We start from the raw sequence: 17,310 nt of genomic DNA on the forward strand, positions 1-17,310 counted from the left end.
AAACGTGGTACATAACAAATGTACATCCAATCAGTTTCTTTGAGATTGTTCTTGAATTGACTCAGAATCACTTTGAATTGGTGCTCATAATCTTGATATAATGTATTTCGTATTCGCTTCGTTCCTCTTGAAAGTCGTCCGTTACAACCGTTTTTTTTCGAGCTGCATTCACGAGATTTATTGTGCTGGGAAAGCATGCTATCCATGTGCATTTGTAATTTCCTCTTGTTTGATATCTTCCTCAGCGATGAATTTGTTGTTTCGCTGTCCAGAGTGCTGAACGCAAACTTAGAGACGTATCGGCATCTGATATGAGACAGGCAGCGGGGGATGTATGTCAGCTTGTTCCGTTTAAAAATCAAATACGCCGATATTTACTTACAGCAAATGCCTGACCAGCAATAGCCGACCAAAATAATTATGTTTAGATTTTACAGTAGAACATTTTGAGCGCATTTTAACCACAGACAACTATTAACTTTTGCGCTAAACCTCGTGATATTTGTTGAGCATCTGCCTTTAGCAGTGTACCAACAATCACTCGTGGGGTTATTGTAAGTTGGTTGTCATATAGCATTTCAGCATTAAATTGGTGTCTGGGTTGTTTATAACATGTGCAGTGTTTTCAAACTACCACTAAACGACACTAGAGACCGCGAGACTGAAAACCCGTCGCTCCTCCCAGAGTAAAAAGAAAAGAGAAAAAAAAAAACCCAGAACGATCGAGGTGAACACAAAGAGTGACTGGAAGAGAAAAGATGGCACAATGAAGCAATTCTCCTAAAATACTAAGATCGACGAGGATTTCTTCACTTGTCTGGATTCTAACGAAGGGAATACATTGCTGATAAATGATTTGCTTCATTTCGACGGAATTATGCCTTTACTGATAACCAAGACGTCTATTCTTACATACATTGTGCTTTTGGGCTGTTACTGGGAATCTGCGTCGGCACAGCTCTCCTATTCCGTTTTAGAGGAGGTAAACCCGGGGACAAAGGTTGGAAATGTCGCAAAAGATCTCAATCTCAGTGTGCAAGATTTGGAGTCCCGGCTTTTTCAGATCGTTGCATCGAAGCGAAAATACTTCGAGATAAATGTGAAGACTGGATTTCTATATGTTAACGAGCGTATTGACCGAGAGGAGCTTTGTTCGGAGGAGTCCAAATGCATTGTGAGTGTAGAGGCTGTGATAAACAACCCTTTAAAACTTTACCGTGTCGAGGTAGAAATAAAAGATGTGAACGACCATTCACCGACTTTTAACACTAAATCGCAGATGTTAGACATTGCAGAGAACACTTTGCCGGGATTTAGATTTGCCTTATCCGAGGCGAGAGACGCGGATGTGGGAAAGAATAGCGTTAGTGCGTATAAACTCAGTCCAAATGAATATTTTAGTCTTTTGTCGAATAGAGGAGGGGATAATATATCTCCGGAGTTAGTGCTGCAGAGAGCCCTAGATCGTGAGAAAATAGCAAATATGAGGCTTTTGTTAACTGCAATAGATGGAGGGTCTCCGCCAAATTCGGGCACATCCGAAATCGAAGTAAATGTACTTGACAACAATGATAACGCACCATTATTCAGCAGTACCCTCTATAAAGTTAAAACACACGAAAATGTCCCAGTCGGTACTATCATTTTCACATTAAACGCGACGGATGTTGATGAAGGATCAAATAGTGAAATTGTTTATTCTCTTCGGAGTAAGGACCAAGATCACGTACTGGATATTTTCAAAATTGACCCTCACACGGGAGTAATTTCAGTGAAAGAGAAAATTGACTATGAGGAAAGAAAAGCATTTGAGTTAAGGGCAGAGGCGAGAGATAAAGGCCAGCCTCCGATGTCTGCTCATACAAAAGTGCTGGTTGAAATAATGGACGTCAATGACAATGCTCCTGAAATCACAGTTACGTCACTTCTCAATACAGTGCAGGAGGACGCCGCTTTGGGGACTGCTATTGCACTAGTCTCAGTTTTTGATAGTGACAGTGGTAAAAACGGTGAAGTGAAATGTGAAATATTAAATACAGTTCCTTTCAAATTAGAGACTAATTACAAAAATTATTACTCATTAGTTGTTGATGGACGCCTAGACAGAGAGGTGATTCCTCAGTATAATATTACAATATCAGCGACGGACGACGGGAGCCCCCCTCTTTCAAACACCACTGTCATTACTATTCAGCTGTCTGATGTGAATGACAATACGCCGTATTTTCCAGATACTTCAATATGTATTTATGTAAAAGAAAATAGCAAAGTAGGAACAGTCATTAAAACAGTTACTGCAGTCGATGGAGACATCATCAATAATGCAGAGGTGAGCTATTCGATCATAGATACAAAATTATTGTCTCTCCCCACAATGATAAATATTAACTCAGAGACAGGCGAGATCACCAGCCTCCAATCTTTTAACTTTGAAGAAATGAAAACATTTCAGTTTAAAGTTCAGGCCACAGACTCTGGTGTTCCTCCGCTCATCAGCAACGTGACGGTCAATGTTTTTATCCTTGATGAAAATGACAACAGTCCCTCAATTCTTGCTCCTTATTCTGAGCACGGCTCCGTTAACAGTGAGAATATCCCATATTCTGCAGAAGCAGGATACTTTGTGGCAAAGATCAGGGCTGTAGATGCAGACTCTGGATACAACGCACTACTTTCTTTTCACCTGTCTGAACCCAAAGGAAACAACCTGTTCAGGATCGGAACCAGCACCGGAGAAATCAGGACTAAAAGGAGGATGAGTGACAATGACCTGAAAACTCATCCATTGGTGGTGCTGGTTTCTGATAATGGAGAGCCCTCCCTAACAGCTACAGTCTCTATTGATGTGGTGGTGGTTGAAAGCACCGCTGACATCCAGAATCAGTTCAGACATGTGCCTATAAAGGAGGACAGCTTCTCGGATTTGAACCTGTACCTGCTGATCGCCATCGTGTCAGTGACTGTAATTTTTTTATTGAGTCTCATCAGTTTAATAGCGGTCAGGTGCCACAGGACAGACGGATCTTTCAGCAGGTACAGCGCCCCCATGATCACCACCCACCCTGACGGGAGTTGGTCTTACTCCAAATCTACTCAGCAGTACGACGTGTGTTTCAGCTCAGACACATTGAAGAGTGATGTAGTGGTTTTCCCCGCACCTTTTCCCCCTGCGGATGGTGAACTGATCAGTATAAACGGAGGAGACACTTTCACCAGGACTCAGACTTTACCGAACAAAGAAAAGGTAGGCAAGTTTTACAAAATCCCTATGTGACATGAATATTATCAAATAAATCCCCTGCAATGTTTTGGTTAAGAATGTGAGGATAAGAACACAAAACACTGAAATTAGCTCCAACTTTGTCTTGTTTTCGAAGAAAACAAATACTCCCTCTAAAATAAAGACTTCAACTTTAACTGTTGTATGTGTGGAAGAGCATACCACAATGTGTCACTTAACTTGATTCCAGTAACTTAGCTTCAATCCAAAAGATTCAGACCTTTTGATAACTCAATGCATATAATCCATCCTGTCCATCTTGGACAAGGGAACCATAATTAATTTCAATCTGGACAGACACAATCATATCAGAACTAAGACGTATGTCTTCAAAGAAAGAGCATATTGTGCTCAAATGTATGCAGACAATGGTTTTGTTTAAGTTGTTACTGTCCTGTAAATTTGAGGATTTTGCTTTTTCCAGTATTCCTATTAATCCATATAAACGTCACATTCAAAGGTATTTGTTTGTGGTCTTAAATCTGTTATGAAATAATAGTGGCTTTTTTTTAAAATCTTTTACACAAAGTTTCTTCTTAGATGCAGTACAACTAAAACAGATTTTAAAGTTATATTGGTACTTCGTACATCATTTTTGGTTGTTTCTTTTCCGATTTTAGTATAACAGTTATGTATATTATAAATCTTATGATTCCTAAATGATTTGCAGATAAGTTGAGAAACTGTACTTTTTATTGACTTGCTAGCAGTGGTGCTCAAAGAGGCTTGTTTTGGTTTTTTTTTCTAAATGGAGATATTTTGTTTCTGTTTTTAGTGGTGATGCTGTGAAGCATAAATTAAAAAATCTTTATCCTGACCTCCGTTTTCAATATTATATGTCTGAATAGAGCAGGGGTCTCCAACCTCGGTCCTCCATAGCCCCTGCCCTGCAAGATTTAGCTCTCTCCCAGTTCCAACACACTTGAATGCAATTAAGAGCTCGTTAATGGGCTTTTTCACAACCTCGGGGATGAAATCATCATTAGATTCGGGTATGCTGAAGCAGGGAGAGAGATAAAACATGCATGACAGGGACCCTCGAGCACCGGAGTTGGCGACCCCTGAAATAGATTATAATATTATATATAAATAATTTCCCCCAAACAGTACACTCAACACATTCGTGACATTTTATTGATATGCAGATTAAAATATTATTTTTCCTGTTTCTTCTCTCGTTGTCTATAAACAGTTGTACTATATTGAGCTTCCGCTCATAACACTCTAAGTGTCACGAGATGTCGCTCGAGACCTTGCAAAATAAAATGTATTCGGCGTGCAGAAACTCCTCCTTTACTTCTGACAAACTAACACGTCATCATCTGACAATGCTTTGTGAAAGCTCACACAGATAAAGGAGGCCAGACGCAGGATCCGTCGATGGAATGGATACATGAAACCCTTTTTTTATATATATATAATTCTATGGATAATCCAGAAGGGAGGATCTGTGATTTGTCAATTTTGCTTGAACAGAAATGGCTTCTTGGAGACTGTGGGATAATAGCCGGAGTTTGTTTGTTGCTCTTCTTTGTTTGTGCAATCTGTCCGAGGCTCAAATATCCTATAGTATATCAGAGGAGGTGGACAAAGGCACCGCGGTGGGAAATCTTGCTAGGGATCTGAATCTCAGCGCGCAGCAGCTTCAGTCAAAGGGTCTTGAGATTACATCTGCGTATAAAAAACGGTATTTTGACATCAACGATGAATCCGGAGTTCTTTTTGTCAACGACAGGATCGATCGGGAGGAGATTTGTCCTAATACGGTAAAGTGCTCTTTAAATTTAGAGGCCGTATTGAGCAATCCTCGAAGTCTCCATCGAATAGAGGTTTTAATCAATGATATTAATGATAACGCCCCATTTTTTCTGGAAGAAAAAACTATAGTGGACATGTATGAGTCGTCATATGTTGGAGAAAGGCATCCACTCCCAATATCGCACGACGCAGATATAGGAACTTATTCGGTCAAGACTTACAAAATAAATCAGAATGATTATTTCACTTTGGATGTACAGAACACTGGCGAGGCCGTGTCTGCTGAATTAGTGCTACAAAAAACATTAGATCGGGAAAAAGAGGCTGTAATTGAGCTCACGGTTACTGCTTTTGATGGAGGAAAACCACCTAAAACGGGGACTTTACAGGTTCAAGTTAATGTTTTGGATGTGAATGACAATTCTCCCTTGTTCAGTAAATCGCTCTACAAGGTCCAAGTAGTCGAAAATGCAGATATTGGGACCACGCTATTAAACCTGATTGCTACTGATTTGGATGATGGGATTAATGGCCAGGTTGTATATTCGTTTACAGAGAGGGGGCTTATAAACCGTGATGAAAGATTTGCTCTGAATGATATTACTGGAGAAATTACAGTAAAAGGTAACATTGATTACGAGGAAAAACAGGCTTATGAAATTCGTGTTCAAGCTCGAGACAAAGGCACTCCTCCCCGTAGTGCACATAGTAAAGTTTTAGTTGAAGTCATTGATGTGAATGACAATTCCCCGGAAATATCGGTGTCATCACTAATGAGTCCTGTTAAAGAAAACGCTGATTCTGGTACAGTTGTTGCGATGGTGACTATTACTGACAAGGATGGAGGTAAAAACGGAATAACAAACTGTAAGATTGCCAATTCAGTGCCATTTAAATTAAAATCGAACTATAAAAACTATTATTCTTTACTAGTTGACGGGTCCCTTGACAGAGAGAGTGTCTCCCGATTTAACGTAACAATTCTGGCCACAGACGAAGGCACATCTCCTCTGTCTAGTATAAGTACAATTAGTATTGAGGTTTCTGATGTAAATGATAATCCTCCTCTATTTTCTGAAAATGAAATTAATATATACGTACAGGAGAACAGTCCGATTGGAGCTACTTTTCATAGACTCTCCGTTTTAGATTTGGACTTGAATGAAAATGCTAAATCAACATTCCGCTTAGTTAATGGCGCTTCCAAGACGCATATAACTAACATGGTGAATATTAACTCTGAAACAGGAGACATTATCAGTCTGAAGTCGTTTAATTTTGAGGAGATGAAAACGTTTCGGTTCAAAGTTCAGGCCACAGACTCTGGTGTTCCGCCGCTCAGAAGCAACGTGACTGTCAATGTTTTTATCCTTGATGAAAATGACAACAGCCCCGCAATTCTTGCTCCTTATTCTGAGCACGGCTCCGTTAACAGTGAGAACATCCCATATTCTGCTGAAGCAGGATACTTTGTGGCAAAGATCAGGGCTGTAGATGCAGATTCTGGATACAACGCACTGCTTTCTTATCACCTGTCTGAACCCAAAGGAAACAACCTGTTCAGGATCGGAACCAGCACCGGAGAAATCAGGACAAAGAGGAGGATGAGTGATAATGACCTAAAAACTCATCCCTTGGTTGTGCTGGTTTCTGATAATGGAGAGCCCTCCCTAACAGCTACTGTCTCTATTGATGTGGTGGTGGTTGAAAGCACCGCTGACATCCAGACTCAGTTCAGACATGTGACTACAAAGGATGACAGCTTCTCGGATTTGAACCTTTACCTGCTGATCGCCATTGTCTCAGTGTCAGTCATCTTCCTGCTGAGCCTCATCAGTTTAATAGCAGTCAGGTGCCACAGGACAGACGGATCTTTCAGCAGGTACAGCGCCCCCATGATCACCACCCACCCTGACGGGAGTTGGTCTTACTCCAAATCTACTCAGCAGTACGACGTGTGTTTCAGTTCAGACACACTGAAGAGTGATGTAGTGGTTTTCCCGGCACCTTATCCTCCTGTCGATGGTGAACTGATCAGTATAAACGGAGGAGACACTTTTACGAGGACTCAGACTTTACCTAATCAGGAAAAGGTAAGTTATAATCCTTTGAAATGACATGATAGTATAAGCTTTATAATTTATGTTTTCAGTTTCCCTGCATCTGACTAAAGCGCTGGCCGTGGTGCTGAAGTCACAGGCGACAGTTGCAGCATCTATGTTATCATATGACAGCATTGGTTGTCATTTGTTTTTCAAAATATATTGTAGAAAGTGTACATAGTATGTGGTCGTATAATATTTTTCAATGATCTAAGTTGACGAATCGTGAGAAATTTAAGAACATCTGTATCTTATCTTGAATATTAAACTGGTATATATTACTACTGACACCATTGCTTCATTACCTCCTAAATATAGACAAACACAGCTCTCCATGGTGGGTTTTTTTCCCTTGTTTTTTGGGGGGTTTGTTTGAGTAGTGTAAATTGGTGTCTATATCAATTGAAAACATTGATTCCTAGTTTTGTTTGGGTAAAGTTGTATCAGTGGATTTTCTGGAAACCTTTGGTTGATTTATGTTTCGAGTTTATTTTCCCCGTAGAGTTGGATGAAAGTTATGTGGTTGACATATTGGGATAACATATAAATTACTTCCTGAATTTCGCAGTGTTTAAAATAGTAGTATGAATCTGCAGAAAGGGTAATTCAATGTAATATTTATAGGTTGAATTGTTTGCCACTTGGTGGCGCTAGAGACCATACAATGTGGAACACTCCTCCTCGTAAGGAAAGCGTCACTAACCGTCGGTTTACGGAGACGCTGGGGCGAGGAGAACGACTTGAGTCTTTGGAGAAATATGTTTGAGGGAAATGATTTCTAATCCAAAAATGGAATGATCTGGATCTCAGAATCCGCTTCGTAATTTTCTACAATGGGAAACGAGGAATATATCTGGATTAACATTGTGGCACTCCTTTGTCTCTGCGGTCGGACCGCTGCGCAGATCTCTTACTCCGTTCTCGAGGAGGCGAACAAAGGCACCGTGGTGGGAAACACCGCAAAGGATCTGCATCTGAGTGTACAAGAACTAGAAACCAGGGATCTGCAAATTGTTTCAAATTACCGTAAGAAATATTTTGATGTGGATTTCAGGACGGGAAGCCTGATTGTTAATGACAGAATAGATAGAGAGGAGCTTTGTCCGAACACGGCCCAGTGTTTCCTGAGGATACAAGCTGTTTTAAACAATCCCATGACAGTGCATCGCATTGAGGTCGGGGTTTTAGACATAAATGATAACTCGCCAGAATTCATTGAAAAGTCGTACTCTTTAAACATATCTGAATCGGTGTCAGCGGGAGAACGGTATTTTCTTCCAATACCAGAGGATGCAGATATAGAAAGCAACACAGTAAAGAGCTACAAGCTGAGTCCAAATGAACATTTCTCTCTAGACGTACAAAGTGGCGGGGAGCACGGTGTGTCTGCTGAGCTGGTACTGAACAAGGCTTTAGATCGAGAGAAACAACCGATTATTAGACTAACTCTGACCGCTGTTGATGGAGGAAAACCATCCAGAACGGGAACTCTCCAACTGATTGTAAACGTTATAGATGCAAATGATAATACCCCGACGTTTAGCAAGTCTCTTTACAAAGTATGTGTAAGTGAGACAGCTGCAAGTGGAGAAACTGTGATAAAGTTAAATGCAACTGATTTAGATGAAGGTATAAACAGTAAGATACGTTATTCGTTTATAAAACGAGGGAATTCTGATCCATCGAATATTTTTTATCTCAATTCGGAAACAGGAGAAATTGCTGTGAAAGGGAAACTAGATTATGAAGATACACCTGCTTATGAAATCAGAGTTCAGGCGCAAGATCAAGGCAGTTCTCCTCGTAGTGCGCATGCCAAACTGCTAATCGAGATAATTGATGTGAATGACAATACTCCCGAAATATCCGTGACGTCACTTATGACACCCGTTAAAGAAGACGCGGAAATAGGGACAATTGTTGCATTAATTACAATTAGTGATAAAGACGGTGGAAATAATGGTGTAACTAACTGTAAAATCGTTGGATCTTTTCCATTTAAGCTAAAGTCCAACTACAAAAATGATTATTCTTTAGTTGTTGATGGACCTCTGGACAGAGAAAACATTTCATTCTATAATGTGACTATTGAGGCAACAGATGAAGGAAGTCCTCCTCTAGCCAGCATCAGAATTATTACTGTTGAAGTTTCAGATGTCAATGACAATGCACCTCATTTTATGGAGCCTGTGATTAATGCTTATGTTAAAGAAAACAGTCCTACGGGCATAGTTATTGGTAAAATAAGTGCACTTGATCCGGATCTACATAATAATGCCAAGATAAGTTATAGTTTTTCAGAAAGTGTCCCTAAAAATATTCCAGTTTCATCTGTTTTAAATATTAATTCAGAGACTGGAGAAATTATCAGTCTCCAGTCTTTTAACTTTGAAGAGTTGAAAACGTTTCAGTTCAAAGTTCAGGCCACGGACTCTGGTGTTCCTCCACTTAGCAGCAATGCAACTGTAAATGTTTTAGTCATTGATGAAAATGATAATGCTCCAACAATTCTTGCGCCTTATTCTGAGCACGGCTCCGTTAACAGTGAGAACATCCCTTATTCTGCAGAAGCAGGATACTTTGTGGGAAAGATCAGGGCTGTAGATGCAGATTCTGGATACAACGCACTGCTTTCTTATCACCTGTCTGAACCCAAAGGAAACAACCTGTTCAGGATCGGAACCAGCACCGGAGAAATCAGGACTAAGAGGAGGATGAGTGACAATGACCTGAAAACTCACCCCTTGGTGGTGCTGGTTTCTGATAATGGAGAGCCCTCCCTGACAGCTACTGTCTCTATCGATGTGGTGGTGGTTGAAAGCACCGCTGACATCCAGACTCAGTTTAGACATGTGCCTACAAAGGAGGACAGCTTCTCGGATTTGAACCTATACCTGCTGATCGCCATCGTGTCAGTGTCCGTCATCTTCCTGCTGAGCCTCATCAGTTTAATAGCAGTCAGGTGCCACAGGACAGACGGATCTTTCAGTAGGTATAGCGCCCCCATGATCACCACCCACCCTGACGGGAGTTGGTCTTACTCCAAATCTACTCAGCAGTACGACGTGTGTTTCAGCTCAGACACACTGAAGAGTGATGTAGTGGTTTTCCCGGCACCTTATCCTCCTGGCGATGGTGAACTGATCAGTATAAACGGAGGAGACACTTTTACCAGGACTCAGACTTTACCTAATAAGGAAAAGGTAAGTTGTAATCCTTTGCAATGACATGATAGTATAAACTTTATAATGTATCTTTTCAGTTTTCCTGCGTATGACCAAAGCGCTGGCCGTGGTGCTGAAGTCACAGGCGACTGTTGCAGCATCTTTGTTATCATATGACAGCGTTGGTTGTTTCATTTTTTATTTTTTATTTTATATATTGTAGAAGGTGTACATGGTATATGGTAATATATAAATTTTTAAATGATGTAAGTTGACAAATTGTAAGACATTTGGGAACATCTGTATCCTATCGTGATTATTAAACTGTTATATATTACTACCGACACCATTGCTTCATTACCTCCTAAATATAGACCAACAAAGCTCTCTGTGGTCTTGAAGTGATTTTCTTTTCTTTTCTTGGTTTGTTTGTTTGTTTGAGAGGTGCAAATTTGTATCTATATCAATTGAAAACATTGATTCCTACTTTTGTTAGTTGTATCAGTGGATCTTCTGGAAACCTTTGGTTGATTTGTGTTTCGATTTTCTTTTCCCCGTAGAGTTTGATGAAATTGATGTGGTTGACCACTTGGGAAACCATGTAGATTATTTCTTCAATATCGCCGTGTTTAAAATAGTAGTATGAATCTTCCTAAAATGTAATTCAACTTAATATTTATAGGTTGAATTGTTTGCCACTTGGTGGCGCTAGAGACCATACAATGTGGAACACTCCTCCTCGTCAGGAAAGCGTCACTAACCGTCGGTTTAGAGAGACGCTGGGGCGAGGAGAACGACTTGAGTCTTTGGAGAAATATGTTTGAGGAAAATGATTGCTGATCCAAAAATGGAATGATCTGGATTTCAGAATCCGCTGTGTAATTTTCTACAATGGGAAACGAGGAATATATCTGGATTAACATTTTGGCACTCCTTTGTCTCTGCGGTCGGACCGCTGCGCAGATCTCTTACTCCGTTCTCGAGGAGGGGAACAAAGGCACCGTGGTGGGAAACACTGCAAAGGATCTGCATCTGAGTGTACAAGAACTAGAAACCAGGGATCTGCAAATTGTTTCAAATTACCGTAAGAAATATTTTGATGTGGATTTCAGGACGGGAAGCCTGATTGTTAATGACAGAATAGATAGAGAGGAGCTTTGTCCGACCACGGCCCAGTGTTTCCTGAGGATACAAGCTGTTTTAAACAATCCCATGACAGTGCATCGCATTGAGGTCGGGGTTTTAGACATAAATGATAACTCGCCAGAATTCATTGAAAAGTCGTACTCATTAAACATATCTGAATCAGCGTCACCAGGAGACCGGTATTTTCTCCCAATAGCAGAGGATGCAGATATAGGAAGCAACACAGTAAAGCGCTACAAGCTGAGTCCAAATGAACATTTCTCGCTAGACGTACAAAGTGGCGGAGAGCACGGTGTGTCTGCTGAGCTGGTACTGAACAAGGCTTTAGATCGAGAGAAACAACCGATTATTAGACTAACTCTGACCGCTGTTGATGGAGGAAAACCACCCAGAACGGGAACTCTCCAGCTGATTGTAAACGTTATAGATGCAAATGATAATACCCCGACGTTTAGCAAGTCTCTTTACAAAGTACGTGTAAGTGAGACAGCTGCAAGTGGAGAAACTGTGATAAAGTTAAATGCAACTGATTTAGATGAAGGTATAAACAGTAAGATACGTTATTCGTTTATAAAACGAGGGAATTCTGATCCATCCAATATTTTTGATCTCAATCCAGAAACTGGGACAATTACTGTGAAAGGGAAGCTAGATTATGAAGATACACCTGCTTATGAGGTGAGAGTTCAGGCAATGGATCAGGGTACCGTTCCTCGTAGTGCGCATGCCAAACTGCTAATCGAGATAATTGATGTGAATGACAATTCTCCCGAAATATCCGTGACGTCACTTATGACGCCGGTGAAAGAGGATGCAGGGATGGGGACTATTGTTGCTTTAGTTACAGTTAGTGATAAGGATGGCGGAAATAATGGCGTAACTAGCTGTAACATAGTAGGATTGGTTCCATTTAAGCTTAAGTCCAACTACAAAAATGATTATTCTTTAGTTGTTGATGGACCGCTGGACAGAGAAAACATTTCATTTTACAATGTGACCATTAAGGCAACCGATGAAGGAAGTCCCCCTCTATCTAGCATCGGAATAATTACTGTAGAAGTTTCAGATGTCAACGACAACGCACCTCATTTCATGGAGCCTGTGATTAATGCTTATGTAAAAGAAAACAGTCCAACAGGCTCAGTTATTTGTAAAATAAGTGCACTCGATCCTGATCTACATAATAATGCCAAATTAAGTTATAGTTTGGTAGACAGTTTCCCTAAAACTATTCCAGTTTCATCTGTTTTAAATATTAATTCAGAGACAGGAGAAATTATCAGTCTGCAGTCTTTTAACTTTGAAGAGTTGAAAACGTTTCAGTTCAAAGTTCAGGCCACAGATTCTGGTGTTCCTCCACTCAGCAGCAATGCAACCATGAATGTTTTAGTCCTCGATGAAAATGATAATATTCCAACAATTCTTGTTCCTTATTCTGAGCACGGCTCCGTTAACAGTGAGAACATCCCTTATTCTGCAGAAGCAGGATACTTTGTGGCAAAGATCAGGGCTGTAGATGCAGACTCTGGATACAACGCACTGCTTTCTTATCACCTGTCTGAACCCAAAGGAAACAACCTGTTCAGGATCGGAACCAGCACCGGAGAAATCAGGACTAAAAGGAAGATGAGTGACAATGACCTGAAAACTCACCCCTTGGTGGTGCTGGTTTCTGATAATGGAGAGCCCTCCCTGTCAGCTACTGTCTCTATCGATGTGGTGGTGGTTGAAAGCACCGCTGACATCCAGACTCAGTTCAGACATGTGCCTACAAAGGATGACAGCTTCTCGGATTTGAACCTGTACCTACTGATCGCCATCGTGTCAGTGTCCGCCATCTTCCTGCTGAGCCTCATCAGTTTAATAGCGGTCAGGTGCCACAGGACAGACGGCTCTTTCAGCAGGTACAGCGCCCCCATGATCACCACCCACCCTGACGGGAGTTGGTCTTACTCCAAATCTACTCAGCAGTACGACGTGTGTTTCAGCTCAGACACACTGAAGAGTGATGTAGTGGTTTTCCCCGCACCTTTTCCACCTGTGGATGGTGAACTGATCAGTATAAACGGAGGAGACACTTTTTCCAGGACTCAGACTTTACCTAACAAAGAGAAGGTGAGTTAAACTGAATGACAACACACATGATGGTTTGGGTCCATAACGAATCCAGTAATTTCTTTGACTGACTCTAAATGTGTCTCACTAAATATGATATTTACTACACATTTACAAAATGTAAATCTAAAAGTGTTAGAAATCATGTTCACTGACTAAGATATAAATTTCGGGCCTCTAAAAATTTGCATCCAAAGGTTGCTCTCAAACGAGTTTTTTGTCTCATTCAAATGACCACATCAATTAAATATTTTAGAGCCCAAACAGTTGTAACATTATATTTAAAGGAGACACATTCTCTGTTTCGATTGTTTACTTTATGCACAAAATCCAATCATTTTAAAATCTACTTATCAGAAAAAATATTCAACTGAGGATAAATGTTTTGCTACTTTGATGAGCTTTACTTGATCTTGATATTTTGCTATTACATTTCCTTTTGGGAGAACAGCTCGAGATTGGTCTAAATTATTGCATAGATAGTTCTCTCCATAGTACTAAATACAAACGTAAAATATTGGGGCTCTCCACAGTATTTTCTCACACAACCAATTCGATGTTTATTGATGAGCTTGTAAGTTGACTACACTGTGCCGAAATCAAAACGGCCCATATGTGATCATTTCTTCAGGACTTATTCTGTGTGTTTTAGACAAGCTCTGAAACACTGGATGATTGTTGCTCCGTAATTATTAAAGTATACAGTATATTGCCATACGTAATGCTGGTATGTAATCCCATATACCCGTGTCATTTCGAATAATTTCTTCCTGGTTGTGTGCTAATCAGTTTGAGAAGGTAATGTGCAGTCTGAATGTTTGTGAATTACATAAATTGGCTTTCATATGCATGTGGCTACTTTTCACCACACGATGTCGCAGTAGACCGTAGATGTGAATGTGCTTGTAAACCCGAAACACCTCCTTGTACGAGACAAAAAAAAAAAAAAAGAATCGGGCGCGTCATCATTCACTGTTATGCTGGACACTCAGTACTACTGTGGCGAACGGTGGGCGAGCTGAACAAGACTAACGCCGCTTTTGAATGGATTACTGCGATAGATGCTCTCTCATATTCTGATCTTTCAAGGCATCCAGGATGTTTCTGCGAAGACAACACGGATACGCCTGGATTAGTTTAGTGGCTTCGCTTTGTCTTTGTGGTCGATCTTCTTCACAGTTGTCGTATTCAATATCGGAGGAAGTGAACAAAGGCACAGTGGTGGGAAATATTGCGAAGGATTTAAACCTTAATGTACAAGACCTAGAAACCAGAGACCTCCGTGTTGTTTCGAGTTACAGTAAGACATACTTTGACGTGAATTTGCGTACAGGGAATCTCTTTGTTAACGAAAAAATAGATCGAGAGGAGCTTTGTCCGCATTTTGTAAAATGCTCGTTGAGATTGCAAGCAGTGCTAAATAATCCCATGAATGTAAATCGCATTGAGATCAATATTGTAGACATAAACGATAACCCCCCAGCTTTTACTCAAAACGCATATTCTCTGAATATTTCTGAATCATCTCTGACAGGAGAACGTTATTTCCTCCCTTCAGCAGTGGACGCGGACGTCGGAAGTAACTCAGTAAAAGCCTACAAACTGAGTCAAAATGAGCATTTTTCTCTTGATATTCAAAGCAGTGGAGAACACGGTGTGTCCGCTGAGTTAGTGCTGCAGAAAGCTTTAGATCGAGAGAAACAGTCGGTGATCACACTTGTTTTGACTGCTGTTGATGGAGGGAAACCCCCGAGATCAGGATCATTGCAGATACGTGTCAATGTAATAGATGTTAATGACAATATACCCACGTTCAGCAAATCGCTTTTTAAGGTGCGTGTCATAGAAAATGCAGCTCCAGGATCGATTATTATGAAGTTAAACGCAACTGATTTGGACGAAGGCAGCAACGGTAAAATAATGTATTCTTTCATTAAACAAGGAAATATTGACAAATCAAATGCATTTGATCTAAATCCTGAAACAGGACAAATTACTGTTAAAGGCAAAATAGATTTTGAGGAAACACCTGCTTATGAAGTTAGAGTACAAGCGCGAGATCAAGGCTCTTCTCCCCGTAGCGCGCATGCTAAACTGCTGATAGACGTAGTTGATGTGAATGACAATGCCCCAGAAATAACTGTAACGTCACTAATGACCCCAGTTAAAGAAGACGCAGAAATGGGGACTATTGTTGCTTTGGTTACAGTGAGCGATAAAGATGGAGGGGATAATAGTTTAACTAACTGTAAAGTAATTGGGTCTGTTCCATTCAAGCTGAAGTCCAATTACAAAAACGACTATTCTTTAGTTGTTGATGGATCTCTGGACAGAGAAAATATTGCGTTTTACAATGTGACCATAAAGGCCACAGATGAAGGAAGTCCTCCTTTATCCAGCATCAGAATCATTACAGTTGAAGTGTCTGATGTCAACGATAATGCGCCTCAATTTATTGAACCTGTAATTAATGTTTTTGTTAAAGAAAACAGTCCAACAGGCTCAGTTATTTGTAAAATAATTGCACGTGATCCTGATCTACATAATAATGCCAAGTTAAGTTATAGCTTGTTAGACAGTGTCCCTAAAAATATTCCCGTTTCATCTGTTTTAAACATTAACTCAGAGACTGGAGAAATTATCAGTCTCCAGTCTTTTAACTTTGAAGAGTTGAAAACGTTTCAGTTCAAAGTTCAGGCCACAGATTCTGGTGTTCCTCCACTCAGCAGCATTACAACTGTCAATGTTTTAGTCCTCGATGAGAATGATAATATTCCAACAATTATTGCTCCTTATTCTGAGCACGGCTCCGTTAACAGTGAGAACGTCCCTTATTCTGCAGAAGCAGGTTACTTTGTGGCAAAGATCAGGGCTGTAGATGCAGATTCTGGATACAACGCACTGCTTTCTTATCACCTGTCTGAACCCAAAGGAAACAACCTGTTCAGGATCGGAACCAGCACCGGAGAAATCAGGACTAAGAGGAGGATGAGTGATAATGACCTGAAAACTCACCCCTTGGTGGTGCTGGTTTCTGATAATGGAGAGCCCTCCCTGTCAGCTACTGTCTCAATCGATGTGGTGGTGGTTGAAAGCACCGCTGACATCCAGACTCAGTTCAGACATGTTCCTACAAAGGAGGACAACTTCTCGGATTTGAACCTGTACCTGCTGATCGCTATCGTGTCAGTGTCCGTCATCTTCCTGCTGAGCCTCATCAGTTTAATAGCGGTCAGGTGCCACAGGACAGACGGATCTTTCAGCAGGTACAGCGCCCCCATGATCACCACCCACCCTGACGGGAGTTGGTCCTACTCCAAATCTACTCAGCAGTACGACGTGTGTTTCAGCTCAGACACACTGAAGAGTGATGTAATGGTTTTCCCAGCACCTTTTCCACCTGTTGATGGTGAACTGATCAGTATAAACGGAGGAGACACTTTTTCCAGGACTCAGACCTTACCCAACAAAGAAAAGGTAGGCCCTACTTGACCATAATCCTGTCTTGAGTTATTTTGAATGTATTTATTCTGTTCAGACTAATATTTTTTTATAAAATATTTTCAATTAAGCTTGAAGGATTGTCAATTCCATCAAAAACCCAAAACAGTGTTGAAAGTTAGAGTAGTTTGTCATATTTCTAAATAAAATAGTGTCTGAAATGTGTTATCTTTTACGTGCGTTTTGCAGACAATGACGTCAGTGAAATCACGTGCAAACATTTAAAACATTTCTGTGCGTTAGA

General features: G+C 40.6%; 4 protein-coding genes across 7 annotated transcripts in view; all 4 read left to right on the plus strand.

The window, feature by feature from the left end:
- Positions 1 to 17,310, plus strand: part of LOC308110671 (protocadherin alpha-C2-like) — a gene marked incomplete at its 5' end in the record, with an annotated part of 191,219 nt that overhangs the window by 116,371 nt on the left and 57,538 nt on the right. The window lies entirely within an intron of this gene.
- On the plus strand, positions 878 to 17,057 carry LOC308110889 (protocadherin alpha-2-like; the record flags this gene model as incomplete). Its single annotated transcript, XM_080465509.1, has 2 exons — positions 878 to 1,225; positions 15,015 to 17,057. The coding sequence occupies 2 exons, from the start codon at positions 878 to 880 to the stop codon at positions 17,055 to 17,057; spliced, it is 2,391 nt and encodes a 796-aa protein (XP_080321635.1).
- Positions 2,375 to 11,128, plus strand: LOC308110890 (protocadherin alpha-2-like; the record flags this gene model as incomplete). Its single annotated transcript, XM_080465510.1, has 4 exons — positions 2,375 to 3,244; positions 4,834 to 5,842; positions 9,052 to 10,343; positions 11,051 to 11,128. 4 exons carry the CDS (start codon positions 2,375 to 2,377, stop codon positions 11,126 to 11,128), a joined length of 3,249 nt encoding a protein of 1,082 aa, XP_080321636.1.
- Positions 11,196 to 14,494, plus strand: LOC308110892 (protocadherin alpha-5-like; the record flags this gene model as incomplete). The annotated part of the gene is made up of 1 exon (XM_080465512.1): positions 11,196 to 14,494. One exon carries the CDS (start codon positions 11,196 to 11,198, stop codon positions 13,572 to 13,574), a length of 2,379 nt encoding a protein of 792 aa, XP_080321638.1. The 3' UTR covers positions 13,575 to 14,494.

This window comes from Lipophrys pholis, assembly GCF_963383615.2.
Source record: "Lipophrys pholis genome assembly, chromosome: 6".
NCBI classification, from domain to species: Eukaryota; Metazoa; Chordata; class Actinopteri; order Blenniiformes; family Blenniidae; genus Lipophrys; species Lipophrys pholis.